The 19,246-nt window shown below is 33.6% G+C and overlaps 2 protein-coding genes across 3 annotated transcripts; one reads left to right on the top strand and one right to left on the bottom strand.

Annotated features, from left to right (window-relative positions):
* Positions 1-204: 204 nt before the first annotated feature.
* LOC113040120 (vacuolar protein sorting-associated protein 4B) lies at positions 205-11,091 on the top strand. 2 transcript variants are annotated; one of them, XM_026198386.1, is made up of 15 exons: positions 205-369; positions 2,565-2,676; positions 2,952-3,102; positions 3,188-3,243; positions 3,340-3,401; positions 6,191-6,302; positions 6,916-7,066; positions 7,152-7,207; positions 7,286-7,405; positions 7,480-7,627; positions 7,718-7,866; positions 9,320-9,401; positions 9,484-9,703; positions 10,228-10,368; positions 10,445-11,091. In XM_026198386.1, exons 1-15 carry the CDS (start codon positions 349-351, stop codon positions 10,538-10,540), a joined length of 1,677 nt encoding a protein of 558 aa, XP_026054171.1. In that variant the 5' UTR covers positions 205-348; the 3' UTR covers positions 10,541-11,091. The 2 variants fall into 2 exon arrangements, with proteins under 2 accessions (XP_026054171.1, XP_026054172.1); XM_026198387.1 differs by lacking the exons at positions 2,565-2,676; positions 2,952-3,102; positions 3,188-3,243; positions 3,340-3,401.
* A 1,940-nt stretch (positions 11,092-13,031) lies between these two features.
* On the bottom strand, positions 13,032-18,008 carry plekhb2 (pleckstrin homology domain containing, family B (evectins) member 2). Its single transcript, XM_026198385.1, has 8 exons — positions 17,903-18,008; positions 17,531-17,592; positions 16,587-16,739; positions 16,281-16,383; positions 16,168-16,207; positions 15,951-16,037; positions 14,741-14,858; positions 13,032-14,664 (listed from the first exon to the last, which is right to left on the bottom strand). Exons 2-8 carry the CDS (start codon positions 17,565-17,567, stop codon positions 14,531-14,533), a joined length of 672 nt encoding a protein of 223 aa, XP_026054170.1. The 5' UTR covers positions 17,568-17,592; positions 17,903-18,008; the 3' UTR covers positions 13,032-14,530.
* Positions 18,009-19,246: the final 1,238 nt, after the last annotated feature.

The raw sequence follows: 19,246 nt of genomic DNA, 5'->3' as shown, positions 1-19,246 counted from the left end.
CATCTTATTTTAGTCTGTATTTTTGTTCTATTATTTTAATTTAATAGTGCTAGCTTTTAATTTTAAAGTATATTTTATATTATTTATTTGAATCAGAAAACTAGTAATTTTTCAGTGAAACTCCATTTCACTAGGCGTGTCCGTGTCCGGTGCGAGCGACAGGTGTGGCGCTCGACGCTCGTCATCCGTGACGTCACGGTAAGCACCCGACGCGGAAGTGCGCGAGACGTACAGATTTACCATAGACAGTAAAAGACAGTCCGCGATAACTTCATTTAAAAATATGTATATATTTGAACCGTTCCCGCAGTAACATATTATAAGTTCACCTTCAACACACCGTCAACGATGACAAATGCCAGTTTACAGGTAAGAGACTTATATATATATATAATATATATATAAAATGTATTATTGTTATACTATATATATATTTATATACATATATTTACATATACATATACATATATATATGTGTGTGTGTGTGTGTGTGTGTGTGTGTGTGTGTGTGTGTGTGTGTGTGTATATATATATATATGTATGTATGTATGTATATATGTGTGTGTGTGTGTGTGTGTGTGTGTGTCTGTGTGTGTGTGTGTGTGTATGTATATATATATATATATATTGTTTAACCGATAAACACGAATGGGTTATACATAAATAGTGTGTTATTAAAAAAATATATATATAGTAAATAAATAAATAAATAGTGTGTTATTTATATTTAGGTGGCTTGTTTATTATTTTGATACATACATACATACATTTAAGAAAGTGCTTCTTAACTTATTTGCTATACTGTAAAGCTCCTGTCTTATGTTATTTATTTTATTTTGTATGTCCTATATATAATCAGGGTTTGACATTAACGCTTGTCCGGGACATGTGGATTCTGTGAAGGGGCAAGTGAAAGAGAATTGCACTTGCCCAACCGGACAAGTAACCTGATTAAAATTTTAATAAGAAACAATTACTAGGGCAGCACCAGAACTTTGTCGAGAATGATTCTGATTTTATTACTCTCAGTGTAAACGGTGACTAATAACGGATAATGTAGCATCAAAGTCTCTTCAGTTGAGGCTCGTGCAGCCGGTCTGACTCGATCATCTGTCTGACTGCGAGCAACACACAAGTCTTTCGTTACTAAATGATTCATTTTAGAATGAGTCAATAGGCTTGTTTGAGATGAGCAAAATCTGCGCAGAACCAATCACCAATCAACCAATCCACCGACTGCGCGGATCAAAAGCATGATGGGAAACAACTGACTGATGACACGGCTTCATGCTCATTGGCTGTGAATGTCAACTGATACATTTTTTCTTTATTCTAATTGGATTACCCATTTATTTATATTTACATGCAAACTAAACAAAAACACAACACCGCCTAGTGAAGTTAAGAATTAGGACATGCATTTATTTATTTATTTTTTCTTAATTAATATTCTTCCGTGTAATTTTTACTTTATTCTATTGTATGTTTGTGTGAATTAATAAATAAATCCATTAAAAATATACATGCACACATACATATCCAAGTGCACTGTTAAGCCATTATGCCTCATTTTTCTGTGGTTTCATCTGAGTAGTGTCAGGGTCTGGCTTAAAACTAGGGAAGAAATTCTGAAGAAGGTTTGCTCCAAAACAGCTTTGACTTGCATAGTATGGAAAAATACTATGGACGTGAAATGGTGGCAGAAACCTGCTTGTTTGCAAACATTCTTCTAAATTTCCTCCTTTGTGTTCAGCAGAACAAAGGAATTGATGCACATGATTACATTTATTCATTTAGCTTACACTTTTATCCAAAGCAACTTACAATTGCTATATATGTCAGAGGTCGCACACCTCTGGAGCAACTAGAGGTTAAGTGTCTTGCTCAGGGACACATTGGTGTCACACAGTGGATTTGAACCCAGGTCTCTCACACCAAAGGCATGTGTCTTATCCACTGAGCCAACACCACCAACACCACACATGGTGACACAACAGTGGTAATTCGATCACATCCACTTCACATCCACTAAATGAGCGCAATCTCCTTCATTGCTGATGTTTGCAGACGACAAAACAGCGAGAGTCAGGATGTGTCCGACTTCAAAGGTCTTTTTTGACCCCTCCCCTTACTGTAGCTGCCCACTCTCGCCTACATTTCAGGCGAGGCAAGGCGCATCTCAAACAAGTCTAATAGCTCACTGAATCATTGGGTGCGTTCGACTTGAAGCACAGCTACAGTAACAGCAATCAATTAAAGGAAAATATCAACACAGATTTAATCTGAATTCAAGGTTTGATTCATTCAAGCAGGCCTGTCATTGCTTTACAATCTGATCAAGTCATCTATATATGGGTGTTTGTGTAACTACAGCCAATTTTAGATTTGATTATTTTATTTATATCGCTTGTGTGCAGAATAATTTTATTTCAAATTGTTTTTATTCGTTATTTCGAAAGTGTGAAATATTATATATAATTGCGTGCATTTATGAAACATAAAATAAAAGTATAGCCACACAATTTTCTCCACCTTTTTGAATATCTATTACTTTTGCTCAATAGAAAGCCATTGATTTGGCCAGCAGAGCTTCTGAGGAGGACAAGGCCAAAAACTACGAGGGAGCTCTGCGCCTCTATCAGCAGGCAATCCAGAATTATCTTCATGTGGTGAAATGTAAGAAGCCAAAAGCCATTCTTTATAAACTTCACATGCAATTTTTTCAACGTTTTGTTTTTGAATTTATTGCATTTATTGCATAATTTTAATTTATTTATAATATTCTAAAATATGAAACATTTAAATTATTATTATAAATGATTCAATACAGTTTAATTGTATAATTTGTATACTATAACTTGTCTTTTATATCTTAACTGTATTCAGTGCAGTTCATCGAGCAAAAAAATCCATAACTTGATGATGGAATATGTTTTATTATTATTGTGCAGATGAAGCTCAGGGTGATAAGGTCAAGCAGAGCATCCGAGAGAAGTGTGCTGAGTATCTGGAGCGAGCGGAGCAGCTCATGCAGTACCTGAAGAATAAAGAGAGCACGCCGCCCTCCAAACCTGGCAGAGTTTCCCAGTCTGATGATAAAGGGTGAGAGGATCTACTTCCTGCTCAATCCACTAATCCACTTCCTGTTACACGGAGTAAACACGGTGCCAAATTTCATCTTCTACAGGACTGACAATGATGACGGCGATGCAGAGAAAAAGAAACTCCAAAGTCAACTCCAAGGTACAACATTTTGTGTCAAACAGACTTTATTAAAGAAGCCCCAATACAGTCCGCGATGCCTTCAATTTAAAAATGTGTATGTTTGAACCTTTCCAGAAGCGACCTTTTATAAGTTCACCTTCAACACACCATCAACGATGACGAATGCCAGTTTACAGGTAAGAGACTTTACAAGCAATATGACCGCCTTTCATGCCGTTATATATCTATCATATATGTATTAATGTTATACTTGTTGTCATTTTTCTGTCCTATTTAAACGTAACTTTATTCTTCGACAACATACATATGAAAATATAACTATGTCGTTAAAGGGGGGGGGTGAAATGCTCGTTTTCACTCAATATCCTGTTAATCTTGAGTACCTATAGAGTAGTACTGAATCCTTCATAACTCCAAAAAGTCTTTAGTTTTATTATATTCATAAGAGAAAGATAGTCTGTACCGATTTTTCCCGGAAAAACACGACCGGCTGGAGGCGTGACGTGTGGGCGGAGCTAAAGAATCATGAGCGCCAGTAGGCTTTTGCGTTGACAGCGTCTGGAAGCTGTGACATTACCGTGAGGGAAAACCCATCATCCAAAACAAACCATGGCTAACAGTCAGATTCAGCCGTTTATTTATGATCCAGAATCAGATCCTGAGGATGAAATTTAACAAGAGCAGCATCAGCAACAACGTCTCGTGTAGTATCTACTGAAACTGTATATATTTGCTTAGCGGTTTTGGAAAATGACTAAGTTCCACTTTATGTCGTCTTTTTTTTTTTTTTAAGCTGTACATGTGGAAAGTGCAGTTTGATGACAACATTGCATGTTGTTTACTTGATGTGCTTACGCGCTGATAGCTAAGTTAACAACACAGAGATATTTGAAGCAGTTTTACTCACCGCCTGCGGTTCCAACACACGATCGTGACCCTTTTTCGTTGGGATTGCATCATCCTTAAGAAATAAACGATACGCAAATCCGGCGTCAAACTGGGCCTTGTTTGTAAAACAAGCATCTTCGAAATGCAGGGGAACAAACACAAACACTTGCACAACTCCGTTGATGCTCTGTAAAAATAAACTCCATCCACTGGTCCCTTAATGCTGTTTTTTTTTTGGTAATCTGTGCAGGGTTGTCTTGCCCTGGCAACCAAAAACACACTTCTTTTGTAACATTTCGCGACGCTCTTGCTCTGATCAGTGAAGTCTGTTGTGCTCTCAGTGCTCTGCTATACGGGAGCGTGCGCTCTTCCGGCAGACGTGCCCTTAGGACCCATATAAGGAAATTCCGCTCCATCTAACGTCACACAGAGCCATACTCGAAAAAAACTTTCCGAAACTTGTGACAAACCGGAAGGAGTATTTTGGAAACAAAAATACTCCTTCAAACGTACAACTTAATTTTTGAAACTTAGTCCATGTTTAGCATGGGAATCCAACTCTTTAACAGTGTAAAAAACTCAGTATGCATGAAATAGCATTTCACCCCCCCCCCCTTTAAAGTTTAGAACAGTGATTTTCAACCTGTGGGCCGCTGCCCCCTAATGGGTCGCGATGGTATTTCAGGTGGGCCACCGATTTCTATTAAAATAAATAATATTGTTAATATATGTGAAAATGTCTAAGTCATAACATAACATCATATCATATATATAATTAAATAACAACAAAATAAATATTAAACTGTAACTATGCTTCCACTTTTCGTGCTCGCTGATTGGTTTAAGAATAAACGGCCAATTCATCTTAGAGATTTCTGCTGCATATGCTACAGAACAATAAATTCAAACATGCATAAATGGCTGTCAACAGGCTCGCTGAAAAGAACAAATGCAGATGTTTCTGAGTGACATGATTGTAGTTTATGAGGCCAGAAGGTTTTTTTCTTTTTATTTATTTATCTTCTTACATGTTACCCATTTAGCTCAGTTTGTTTCACGGCTGTTGTTTTCAGATTATTCACACAATGCATAGAGTGCAGCTGCTCATTGGTTTCTCACCAGTTTACTCGCTCTATATCTGCTCTCAATTTGCGCTTGTCACTGTAGTCTGACTCTAGTCTTGCTTTGTCCAGTGCTCCAGTTCTCTGCTGATTTTGACTGCTCGTCTCAACACTACTCTGCATGTTCGCTCCTGACTGCTTGCCGCTGACTGTCTAACCACTGATCTCTGCCTGGATCTGGTTTTCCCGTTTTGCTGAACGGTGCCAGCCCGAGTTATTTTCTGTTCATTGCCAGTTCATTCAGTAAAGACAGTTAACAATCTAGCTTCTGAGTATTAAGTTATTAACTCAACAATAGCGGGGTCAGTTCATTTTTTTTGCAGTGAGCCGCGCAAACATATGTGTTTGGCTGTGTGGGCCGTGAATTGAAAAAGGATGGGAACCACTGGTTTAGGATATATTGTTTAACCGGTAAACATGAATGCATTATACATAAATAGTGTGTTATTTATATTTATGTGGCTTGTTTATTATTTTGATACATACATACATTTAAGAAAGTGCTTCTTAACTTATTTGTTACATTGTAAAGCTCCTGTCTTGTGTATGTTATTTATTTTATAAAAAATTGTATGTCCTATATATATTCAATAAGCTATTCCTTTAACTGGTCTAACCAGTCATCTGTCTATTACACCACACTATAACATCATCTTATTTAACATAGATTTAATCTGAATTCAAGGTTTGATTCATTCAAGCAGGCCTGTCATTGCTTTACAATCTGATCAAGTCATCTATATATGGGTGTTTGTGTAACTACAGGCAATTTTAGATTTGATTATTTTATTTATATCGCTTGTGTGCAGAATAATTTTATTTCAAATTGTTTTTATTCGTTATTTCGAAAGTGTGAAATATTATATATAATTGCGTGCATTTATGAAACATAAAATAAAAGTATAGCCACACAATTTTCTCCACCTTTTTGAATATCTATTACTTTTGCTCAATAGAAAGCTATTGATTTGGCCAGCAGAGCTTCTGAGGAGGACAAGGCCAAAAACTACGAGGGAGCTCTGCGCCTCTATCAGCAGGCAATCCAGAATTATCTTCATGTGGTGAAATGTAAGAAGCCAAAAGCCATTCTTTATAAACTTCACATGCAATTTTTTGTATACATTTATATTTTATTGTAATGTTTATTTATATTTACACATGCTATATTCAATTAAAACTGTATAAATTAATAGTTTATTCATATATTATTAAATAATAATATATTAAATATTATTAATAGATAAGAATCAAATATCACTTATTTATATTATTAATTAATTTATATATATATATATATATATATATATATATATATATATATATATATATATATATATATGATTTTTCCTTTTTTTTCGGCTTAAATGTATTGGATCCCTTATTAAATGAAATATAGTGAGCAAAAAAATCCTGAATTAATCCACGAACAAATAATGGCACGTTATATTGTTTTTCTATTTTTAACGTACAGAAATTTTTTATTTATTTATAATATTCTTAAATATGAAACATTTAAATTATTATTATAAATTATTCAATATAGTTTAATTGTATTCATAAATGTATTTAAATTATTTGTTACTATAACTTGTCTTTTATATCTTAACTGTATTCATTGCAGTTCATCGAGCAAAAAAATCCATAACTTGATGATGGAATATGTTTTATTATTATTGTGCAGATGAAGCTCAGGGTGATAAGGTCAAGCAGAGCATCCGAGCGAAGTGTGCTGAGTATCTGGAGCGAGCGGAGCAGCTCATGCAGTACCTGAAGAATAAAGAGAGCACGCCGCCCTCCAAACCTGGCAGAGTTTCCCAGTCTGATGATAAAGGGTGAGAGGATCTACTTCCTGCTCAATCCACTAATCCACTTCCTGTTACACGGAGTAAACACGGTGCCAAATTTCATCTTCTACAGGACTGACAATGATGACGGCGACGCAGAGAAAAAGAAACTCCAAAGTCAACTCCAAGGTACAACATTTTGTGTCAAACAGACTTTATTAAAGAAGCCACAACAGGAGAAAAAACATGGATTTTGGACCTTCCCAGGTGCTATTGTCATGGAAAAACCCAACATTCAGTGGGACGATGTTGCTGGTTTGGAAGGAGCCAAAGAGGCCCTTAAACAAGCGGTCATCCTGCCAATCAAATTCCCTCATCTTTTCCCTGGTATGGTAGGTTGCATGAATTAATATGTCTGAAAATATCTTCTGAAGTGTTCTGAAGCTCATCACTGTCCACAGGGAAACGGAGAGGCATTCTGCTCTTTGGTCCGACAGGAACAGGAAAGTCCTACCTGGCTAAAGCAGTGGCTACCGAGGCCAACAACTCCACCTTCTTCTCCATCTCATCATCAGACCTGGTGTCCAAGTGGCAGGGAGAGAGCGAGAAGTGAGTGCTCCTCAAATGTTAAGTGGGAATATATTATTTGTTAATAATCATTTAGAATGTAATGTTGTTCATTCTGTCACTGTCTCTTAGGTTAGTGAAGAATCTGTTCAGTTTGGCTCGGGAGCAGAAGCCTTCGATCATCTTCATTGATGAGATCGATGCCATGTTCGGCTCCAGAAACGAGAACGAGAGCGAAGCGGCCCGCAAGATCAAGACTGAGTTTCTGGTCCAGATGCAAGGTAAACGCAAAGCTAGCGATAGCTTTGTCGCAAGAGCAAATTGACAGGGTTGTTATAGTTTTTAAAATGTAACTTTTTTTTCAATTCCCATTTAGTGTTAATGGTTCAGAAATAGATTTATTCTGTTTATATAAAAACTGTAAACGTTAACGCGTGCGATTAATTCAAAACCCTTAGCACGAAATTATCTTCCTTGCGTGGGTTGTGCTCCGGCGCGGCTTAAGTGCAGATGAATGTTTCGAAGTGAATGTGTGGCAGTCAGTCACCGCACCGATGCGGATATTACTGTACTTCACAATCAAAGATTTTAGCCTACGTCTTGAAATATAAGACCCAAATAAGATGTTTCACCAGCTATTGTATTCTGAACAAGTAAGGAACAAGTCTGCCACGCTTTGTTCTGACCAACTGAGGAAAAAAATAATTACAATAAATCGCGCTACCAATGGTGTTTTAATCTAACGATCGATTAGCTCATATCACATCAAACCATGCAAACTGTTATGATTGTTGTACTTTATTTTCAAATTTTATTTTGAAAACATTGCATGGGTCAAAATTAAATATTCTTTTATGTGAAAAAGCATTAGGATATTAAGTAAAGATCATGTTCCATGAAGATATATTGTAAATTTGCTACCATAAATATATCAAAATGTAATTTTTTATTAGTAATATTCATTGTTAATATTCATTTTCTCAGTATTTTTGTTGCACCCTCAGATTCCAGATTTTCAAATAGTTGTATCTCAGACAAATATTGTCCGATCCTAATAAACCACACATCAATGGAAAGCTTATTTATTCAGCTTAATTGAAACTTAAGACTGGTTTTGTGGTCCAGGGTCACATATTAAAGAATTAAATTAATTAAATTAATATTAAATGAAGCTGAAATGTCCAATTCTAAAGGGGGAAAATATCTTTCTTTTTTATCTTTATTGAGTCCCTGTAAAGTCAGAATTGCATGGTATAAATTCACAATTACCTTTTTTTGTTATATTTGTCATAAATATTATGTATGTATTTATGTATCTATCATAATGTGGTAATGTATGATTATATTATGTTTATTATAACATTTTATCACATTAAAGTCAACATTTTAGTTTTATTTTTGTTAAGAAAACCATTTGTTTTTTGTGTTCATAATACTTTTCAATATTTAAACTATTGATTCTCATTTTTCCTATTCTATATGCTATACAATTATTGTGAATTAATAATATTTTCCAGATAATATTTTAATAATTTTTTTATATTCTATGTAATATATAATATAACAAAAACTTAATAATGTTATAAAATTTTATCTTTTTCAATGATATTGAAGTCCTTTATATTTATTTAATATTTTTGTTAGTAGTTATTTTCTTTAATTTTTTTGTTTTCATAATATTTGAAATTATTTATTACATCATTGATTATAAACTTATTTTTCTTATTCTCGCAGGCATAGGAAATGACAACGAAGGAATTCTGGTCCTTGGAGCGACAAACATCCCCTGGATGCTGGATTCTGCCATCAGAAGAAGGTGCGTCGTGCAAATCCACACACATTTTCATGTATTGAAATGTCTATTTAGGCTTTGTAGCTTTATTATTGTCTGGTTATAGGTTTGAAAAGCGCATCCACATCCCTCTTCCAGAGCAGCAAGCTCGCTCCTCAATGTTTAAGCTGCACCTGGGCTCCACTCCCAATAGCCTCAACGAAGCTGATTTCATAACTCTTGGGAAGAAGACTGACGGCTACTCGGGTGCTGACATCAGCATTGTTGTTCGGGACGCCCTCATGCAGCCCATCCGCAGAGTTCAGTCCGCGACACACTTCAAAAAGGTACAGAATGACATTTGTATGGAAGCTTGTTTCCACCATGGGATTAAAAAAAAAATAAAAAAATAAAAAAAACTTTTTCTCATAATTCAGACTTTTTTTTATCTTGGATTTCTGAGGTTTTCTCACAAAATTGAGGTGGTGAGGTGGTTTAAAACCTTGAAATTCTGACATTTTTCATCTCACGATTATGAGTTTATATCTTGGGATTCTGATAAAAAATAAGTCTAAATTGTGAGATAAAATTACTGTTCAATTACATTTAAGATTACTTTCACAGTAACCTTTTTTTTAATCCCATGGCAGAAATAAAAAAAAAAAAACAAGTCACCATATTCTGTTCTTTTTTTCTGCCTTGGAATAAAAAATAAATACTAATTGCAACTTTATATCTTACAATTCTTTATGTTTTGCTATTGTGAATTTATATATATGTGTAAAGTGGTGCAAGCATGCTTGCATTGGTTTGCGCACCTAGTAAAGCATCAGATGGAGCTGAATTGGTCCTCTCATGTCTGTTTTAACAGGTCAGAGGGAAAGCATGGAACAACCCAGAAGCTGTGGTGGATGACCTCTTAACGCCCTCCTCTCCAAACGACCCAGATGCACTCCAGATGACCTGGGAGGATGTAGCGAGGGATAAACTCCTGGAGCCGATAGTCAGCTTGGTAAGCTTGCTACTAGCGGAGGAAAAAAAGCTGAATTCCCAGAGCTTGTTTTGACCTTCAGGTCTGTGTGTCTCAGGAGGACATGTTGATGTCGCTCGAGAAAACCAAGCCCACTGTGAACGAAGAGGATCTGGAGAAGATGAAGAAGTTCACTCAGGACTTTGGCCAGTAGGGGTGAATTTTTGCAGGATTTACATGGCATTTATTTATATTTTTCCATCATGTTTACAAAGCTCCCTCGGCATATTTTATTTTTTACTTTGATCAGTTTTTAACCCTGAGATTTTGTGGGGGGAGCCTTAATATTATCCTGAACATAACCATTCAAGTCAGATATCCATTCATTATTACTAAAAAATGAATACCATATTTTCCAGACAACAATCCGTGTTTTTTTTATTCTGAGATGTACTGAATTTTTCCTAAGTAACTTATATAATGCATTCAATTTCAAAAAGCCTAAGCAAAGTGTAAACACTTAAAAGTGGCCACTTACAGGTTTCTATAAATATAGTCTGTCTAAAATATGTCTGTGTGACAAGTCAGTCTGTACACAGTAGTATTGTCTGTACCACTGTGTTTTCTACATTTCAGGATGAGGTTCACAGAAACTGGGATAACGTGTGCATTTTGTTTGTTTTCTTTAACTAAATAAATACTGCTTGTAACTAGTGACACTAGAATTTGTTTATTTTATACATAGGCTTAAATATTTATTTTATTTGTTCTGTTTTGAATAGCATTACATTTAAATGATTTGAAGTGAGGGATAATAAAATAAATGTTTACAGTGTTTATGGTTTTTACGTTTCTCAATGTTTGTTTTATTTATCAGTATTTCAATTATTTCTGAAAGTAATAGTAAAATGTGTCTTATACACCGATGCAACTCGTGTTTTTTTCCCGACCTGGTGCAACTTAGCCCTATATTGTGCTGCATTAATAAACAAATGTATTATTTACAAAAAATGGAGACCATTTAAAAATTAACTACAATAAATATATATGTTTAAATTATTATAATAAATATGAATATAGCTTCAAAATGCTCATTTTGACCTCTGTGGTAAACACATGATCAGAAAATACTGCCAGACTGATTTTTAGTGGTGAATCATTTTAAAGCGTGATTTGAAAAATTAGTTTAAAGTGTAATACGTTTAAAGTGCCTAATTTCACGGGCTCGCATAAGCATCCAGAATACACAACAAAGGCTGTTTTAATACAAGATAAAGTTTAGAAAATCTTACATTATTGTTAATGTAGTGGCAGAATATATTTGTATCTGTAGTACTAAACCTAACCACTAGGTGTCAGTAGTTTTGCTGTTCCCTTCTTGAAAAGTAGAAAAATAAAAAATAAGTAAAATTACAGATACCTGTTTTAGTGACCAATTTTAACAACTAATTTAAAAGGGATCAACATAATTTTACCTCAGACTGTAACTTGGACCACCTCAAATTAACCAACAGGGATATGATATACAATTTCAAAAAGAGGAATTTGAAAATATATAAACTTTCTAATACAAACAAATAATTTGAAATGTACATCTGAAGTGAAATTTAACATTAGATTGATAAAACGACGAATAAAAGCACATTTATGTTTACCTTTGGCTCATCACCAGTTGTCAGATGACCGTTACTATTTGAATTTACGTTACAAGTAAGTTAACATAAATTAGCTCCGTCCCGTTGTGAAGGTCGTTCGTTGGTCAGGTATCTTCTGTAGGTTTATAAAGTGTCCCCAACGTAGAAATAAATAAATTAGTTATATATTCAGTCTTTTGTTATTAAACAGAATCATTCTTCCGTTTAGTTTTTTTTTTTTTTTGCCATCACGTTTACGCCCTTCACGTAAACGTCGTGGCGAGCGCGCGTTTAAATAAATAAACTATTTAAATCTATGTGTTAAATATTTATTATAGAATATGATATAATATTATGATTATTTTATAAATTATAATAGTATAATAATTATTACATATATTAAATATTGGTTAAATATATGTATTACATTTAAATACAATTATGTTTAAATTAATCTGTTTAATTAATTTACTATATTCAATCTATAGATCTAATACAGATGTAAACTGTTGTTTCTGTTAATGCTCCACTAAACAATACCACTCAAATAAATAAATAAGTTCATGCAAGATTTTATATGGTCAAATTTAAGTACTTTAATTAGGCCTGTTTTTAAACATTTATATATTACTTTATGTTAACACCTAAATGTTTCAGAAGAGCATAGGCTATGTGTGATATTTAAACCAGAAATCAAAGGATTGTTTTGTCCTGTTTATATGTATTAATCTTAAAACCACTAACTTTAAAGAGAATATATAACAGGACTAAAAATCAAAGACAACCAGTGAGCTGTGAAAAAGTGTTTACAAATATGTGAAAACATGTTTTGGGTGTGCAGATGTCTTTCTTTGTCGCCTTTGAAGTGTTTATTATTTGTCTACTCGTTTTTATACTTTTGTAAATGAAATGTTTAAACTAACTTACCTCTAATCACCTGATTCTGCTCTTTGAGGTATTCATGTCTTGCTCGTTTTTACTTTCATCTAATGCTAGGCTATAAACAATTGCAAACTAAAACATAATGAACTGACCCCCCCCCCCCCCCCCCCCAAATAAAAAAATCACAAGACATCTTATTTTATTAGTTTATAAATAACACACTGTATATATTACCATGTAAATAGTTTTTTGAGGTTCAAACAGCAAACCGATTGAGAGAGAAAAAAAAAATAGATATTAGCATCAAGTAAAGTGTCAGATGAAAATTTTCATTTTTCTGAATCACTGGTCCATTTCACAAAACATTTAAAAACAAAGGACCCGTGTTAATTTAAACCAAGACCTGAAATCCACTGATACTTCTAGTGTGCATTATGATTATGATTATGTATACACTCATGATTATACCTGTTATGTAAACACAACGAAGTCAAAGTACAGTAAAGAATAAATCATTATATAATTATGTAAGCAATCACATCGATCCGATCCTCAAGTTTCCCTTATCACATCCCGTCACAAACATTGTGAATAATATTTTAAATTTTGTATTAACTCTCAAAAAAAAAGACACACACACAGAATCAGAGATCAAGATAAAATCAATCACATTTTTCAAAGTAAATAAATCTCAAAGAAAGTGTAAAGTCTCCACAAAAATAGGGACAAATACTTGATAACACTGAATATAAACAAACACAATAAAATGAGTAAAATGAAGGCCACAAAAAAACAAAAACAAACAAAAGGCAAAGAAAGGAAAGAACTATTAGAAAAGGTGCGGTAGATTTAAGGACGCATTTTTTACACTTTCCTGAATTACATCACAATCTCCATCACAGTATTAATCATGTATCGTCACCATCAGTATTATTATGGGTTTTTCGTCGAATTCGATTTAAATGAATATTTCATTAATATATATTTCACATTAATATATATATATATATATTAATGTGTTGTTGTTTTTTTAATTGATGAAACATACATATGTTTGTGTGTGTGTACATAAATATATCATCTCCGTGTCCTGTTTCCCCTACAATAAAACTGATATTTTATGCCAAAAAAAAAAAAAAAAAATTTATTTTTGAGAGAACTATTCCTTTTAACCGAAACAGTCACAAAATATTTAATTCAGCACAATTTTGACTTTGCAGCAGCAAACGACACTAAAAACAAGTTTAATTTCTAATTATAAATAACAGGAAAAGCTTCTTGCCTATCATTTATTTCATCAAGGCCTGTGTCATTTCTCAACCGGGCATCGCAAGTATAAAATCGACCCATTTTTAGACTCAACAATCCACAGTTTGTGTTTCTAAACAGTGGCTGATCTATAAACCTAACTGATAATTCTTATCTTAAGGCCAGCCACAAATATTTTAGTGTATCTCTTTGTATGCTAAAGATTAAATTTGCAAAGCAAACGCATTTGTTGGTGCCTAATCAAAAGTAAATAAGCTTTGGTACAAAGACAAATGCAGAAAAGTAAGTGAATATTCACCCAGCCCGGCTACATTATCAGACCTGCGCATTACGAGGCATAAAGGCTAAGTTAAAACAACATGGGAAGGGTTTCTTTTGCTGTAGGTCAGGTGGGGTTGGGCTGGGTTCACAAAAACACATTAGAATACAGAAAACAGAGAGCCGAGGGCCAATCCCGTGGCAGCACCGGCCAGCATCCCCAGAGCTACGTCACCTGTGTCGTCACGCCGGCGCTCCTGAACTATGACTCGGTTGACACCAGGTGCGTATCCTCCTGATGGAGACAAATAAACAAACATCAATCAAACTACATAAAGGTTATATGTCTAAGTCAACAAACATCCTGTTACCTTGATAATGATACGGGTAGGCAACTGCATACTGCTGGCCATCTGCGGAGTAAACCATCTGTGTGGCATAAGGCGGAGGATGAGGAACATAACCCCCATATCCATCAGGATAGAAAACCTGCATGAGAATCAGGTGGAAAAAAAACAGGGATACATGATTTATCTTTATCTTATCTGTATATTGGTATCTATATATTTTTTTTATGGATGTTCATAACATTAAGATACAGAATATATATTTTTTTCTCATATTTAATTACATTTTAAATAATCTGTTCTGTTGCATTAAAATTAATGTAAAAATGAATAATATAAATATTTTTTCCAGAGTATTTACTTTTTAATCATGCATGTTTTTTATTCAAATTATTCCTTTTTATTTGTATCAATTTGTTACATTTAATGAAATTGTAATGATTAAAAAAAAAAAAATCTAACATTTTATTAAATCATTTATAATTCTATCATAATACACCTATTTTTAAATTTTAGTTTTTTGTAGTATTAAATATTAAAAATTTTAAATCATTATAAAAGTATTTTATATCATTATAACAGTACCAATAATACATTATTGGCTCAGCAATATTTAAAATACAAGTACAAGCTCATTTTACATGCAATATTTGTTCATTTATTTATTCTCTCTCTCTAATATATATATATATATATATATATATATATATATATATATATATATATATATATATATATATATATATATATATATATATATATATATATAAAGATGAAGTTATGTTTAATAATATTTTAATTATTCTAAAATGGAAATTAATTTTAATGTACAAATTATAATTAAATTATAAAATGCACTTATATGTAAATGTATTATAGATTTAACTTATAATATTATCACATTTAATAAATGTAAAAAAAAAACCAAACAATTATAATTGATTTTGATTAAAAACTAAACATGAAAACAACAATCGGAAAACAATCTACATTAGCGTCCTGTTTTCATCAGTGTTTTATCTGGACTGATAACAGGCTTTTTACAGCAGCCAATAAACTGTCAAGCATTGCTTCTAAACGTAATCCGACCGCAGTTGTTCTTCCTGGTCAAACAAGTTTAGACTCAAACAGAAATGACAACATCTAATACGAGCTTTAAAACACATGCTACCACATAAGCCGGATATACGGGTAAAAATAAAATATATCAGTAATTTTCCTTTAAAAGTATTACCTGAGGAGTTGTGTTTAATTCAGAATAGGGGGGAGGAGCTGATGCTACGACGTCCTCGGCAAAACCAACCTGAGGCGGCGGCACAATCTACGAAACACACCAAGTCATGTCAGCAAGCACATCTGTGATGCTTCTAAAAACCAGCCCCAGAAGCTGAACTACTGGAAATGTTTAATGTGTAGTATTTTCACATTCAGACTGCATCTGTTTAACTCACAGCGTTGAGTCTAGCGTCCTGAAGTGCCATGGTCCAAGCCCTGCGACAAAATACATAGAGTTAGTGTCACAAAATCCACACATTGTAAAGAACAACAGAAATTGCTGACTCACAAAGCATCGTCTGCACTGTCTGCGCAGATGCTGATGACCCGGCCGTCCCGGCAGACGATCTGCAGGAGGGAGTCTTTGCTTTTGCCTTCAGGAGGCGTGAGCTCTGGAAATAAATAATGCAAGATGAAGAAGAACAGCAACACATGGGGACCTTCAAGTTACTATTAATCCTCTGTTGGTCCTACGACTTGCAAAAACCTGTTAGGTACTACACAAGATGCCACTTTCGAGGTTTTTGCATCTTCCGCAGTTCAAAAAGCAGAAGGAAAGACGTCAGATGAAGAGTGAAGTGCGGCTCACACACACCTCTACATGCACTTGCATTGCGGATGTTAATGCAGTCCACCTTCATGTGGATCTCGTCCTCCATGTCCCGCCGCTGCTGGTCATCGTAGAAGACCAGACGTCCATCTGACCAGAGGTCAAACCAGTTCCTCTTCCAGCGCCGCAAGATAGTGCCTGACAGATTTGATAGAAAATACAGTTTAAATTACCTTTTTAAAACTCTACATTTTTATACAATTCCTTTTAAATAACATTCTAATTTTCATTTAAGTACAAGTTTTGTTACATTTAGATTTACATGTTTATACATTTATTTAAAAAAATATATTAAAATGTTAAAATATATAATAATTTGTATTATATTTCGACAAAATAAGTTTAATTTCAACCATGTTGAAAATAAACTAGACAAATAAACCTTGAATCATAAATTAATGAAATGATAAATCGTATCTGCATAAATATTTTCCATTTTATGAATGTAGTATAAAATAATTAAAATATTTAACCAAATAGACTACCTGTTAATGTAATCTGACCTGGATTGTTCAAGCAAGTTTAAGCACACAGAAATACTGAACTCATCATCTAAATAGAGCTTTCAAACACTTAAGACTTACTAGACAAACAAGATACAGCCTAGATAGTGAGCTTATCCTAGGGTTTGAGACACAAAGGTCAGCTGTTTTTCAACTTCCGTCTAAAAACTAGCGCCAAGATAACAAGTGGAGGACAGGAAACTATTCGTGCACGACTTCTTTACTGAATAAAACCTAACAGCGAAACTGAAAAGCTAAACATTTCGCACAACCTTCCATGATTTATATTTCATGAGTCCCCAGAAAGAGGTTTTAAATTATAAAAGTGCTGTTTAAACTTTAATATGAATTGGGAAACTTGCTAAAATGCTCACATTAGACACTGAAACAGCTCAAAACGAAGGATTTAAGGAAATAAACACTCACTTTGTCTGTGCAGCCATCCGCTTTTCACGAACGCCATCCTCCAATAAACTGTCGTACGTTGTCTAAACATACAAAAACAATTCAATTAAAGCCTTTTTGTGTAGAGAATATTTACCTGAGCCCATGTGCATGGATATGTAGCTTAAGCTTTACTGTAAATATAGTTTAACGTTAGCTGTTGAACTTCTCCGCCTAATGTTATCAGTTTCAGTTAACGTTAGCTTGCGCTCGAGGCGGCGGCGTTGTGTAAAAAAACGACGACAAACCGACGAAATACACATCCAGAGATATCCCAAACCGACTAGAAACATGTCGAAACAATACACTGGTCATATTTATGCAATATGAAATGAGTTAGATGAGTAAATCTACCCTGTTTGTTGTGTTGACGTTCGACGCGTGTGCGACTAGCCGAGTGACGTCGTCATCAGCTGCAGCATCATCCTCTCAGCTGATGTCTTGTGTCACCGTATCAGATGATCAACACGACTTTTATTGCGTTTCACAGACTCTTATATACTTCACACCGTTTGTTTCGATCAGATATTATAGCACTGCGCGTTTTTAGGACACATAATGCATATATTTAACATGTAGGGATTAAAGCGGGCGGAATGAAAACACATTCGAGAAGATTCCTGACATATTCCTGAGAAAATTCCTGTGAAAATGAAACTTCATTCTTATCTTAGATGCGTTTTATTTATTTCAGAGTGTCGCCGAGCTAAACAATGTTTTATACAGTTACAGGTGTAATATAATATTAAATAGAGTTATTTTATATATAATATGATGATGTCATACATTGTTTGCATTAAACATTATTTTAGAATATGAAATAATTTCACACACACACACACACACGCACACACACATTTTTCAGTACATATATTCATTTATATTATAAATCTTATGGTGCATTAATTGAAATATTTTAATAGATTATTGCATATTTTTTTAACAAGTTCTTCTAATTTTTTTTTATTTCTTTACTTTACCTTCTCCTTTTAATATTACAATTATTGCGCGCAACCACCAAAATAAAATTATATATATATATATATATATATATATATATATATATATATGATATCATCATATTATATATAAAATAACTATTTAATATTATATTACACCTGTAACTGTCTAAAACATTGTTTAGTTCGAAGACACTCTGAAATAAATACAAAAAATCTAAGATAAGAATGAAGTTTCATTTTCTCAGGAATATGTCAGGATTCTTCTCGAATGTGTTTTCATTCCGCCCGCTTTAATCCCTACATTTTAAATATATGAATTATGTACATGTATTTTAGTGACAAATACAATTTTATATGGAAGTTATTAAGAAAAGTATTGATTTATGTATTTGCATGACTAGCATTTACATTTTAATTAAGGAGATAATATATATATTTTCACCATGTAATATATAATAAAATTTCATAATTGTCCTTTAAAAATAGTCTTTATTTTTTTCCTGTATGAGTCAAATAGAATTTTACATGTAAGTCATTAAGAAAACTCTTTGTGATCTTTATAAAAATGTCATGTTTATGCATGCAAACGCTGAAAACAGTTACAACATTGTATTGCTCTCACCACTAGATGGAGCAGTGTCACTGGGGATTGGGAGCAGTTAAAGTTCCTCCAAAGGAAGTCATGTAATATTATATAGTTTGTATTTTCAATGAAAAGTTACCAGCAGTCTTTATA

The sequence above is a fragment of the Carassius auratus genome, chromosome 22, assembly GCF_003368295.1.
Source record: "Carassius auratus strain Wakin chromosome 22, ASM336829v1, whole genome shotgun sequence".
Taxonomy (NCBI): Eukaryota; Metazoa; Chordata; class Actinopteri; order Cypriniformes; family Cyprinidae; genus Carassius; species Carassius auratus.
This window is presented reverse-complemented; position numbering and strand designations above follow the sequence as displayed.

Bases quoted from the DNA above. Each gene is read 5' to 3' on its own strand.
- LOC113040120 (XM_026198386.1), top strand. From the start codon at position 349: ATGACAAATGCCAGTTTACAG. The intron at 6,303-6,915 runs GTAAGAAGCCAA...ATTATTGTGCAG, and splicing joins TTATCTTCATGTGGTGAAAT to ATGAAGCTCAGGGTGATAAG. The intron at 9,704-10,227 runs GTACAGAATGAC...CTGTTTTAACAG, and splicing joins CCGCGACACACTTCAAAAAG to GTCAGAGGGAAAGCATGGAA.
- plekhb2 (XM_026198385.1), bottom strand. From the start codon at position 17,567: ATGGCGTTCGTGAAAAGCGGATGGCTGCACAGACAAA. The intron at 16,038-16,167 runs GTGAGTTAAACA...TGTGTTTCGTAG, and splicing joins AGGACGCTAGACTCAACGCT to ATTGTGCCGCCGCCTCAGGT. The intron at 14,859-15,950 runs GTAATACTTTTA...ATTCTCATGCAG, and splicing joins AATTAAACACAACTCCTCAG to GTTTTCTATCCTGATGGATA.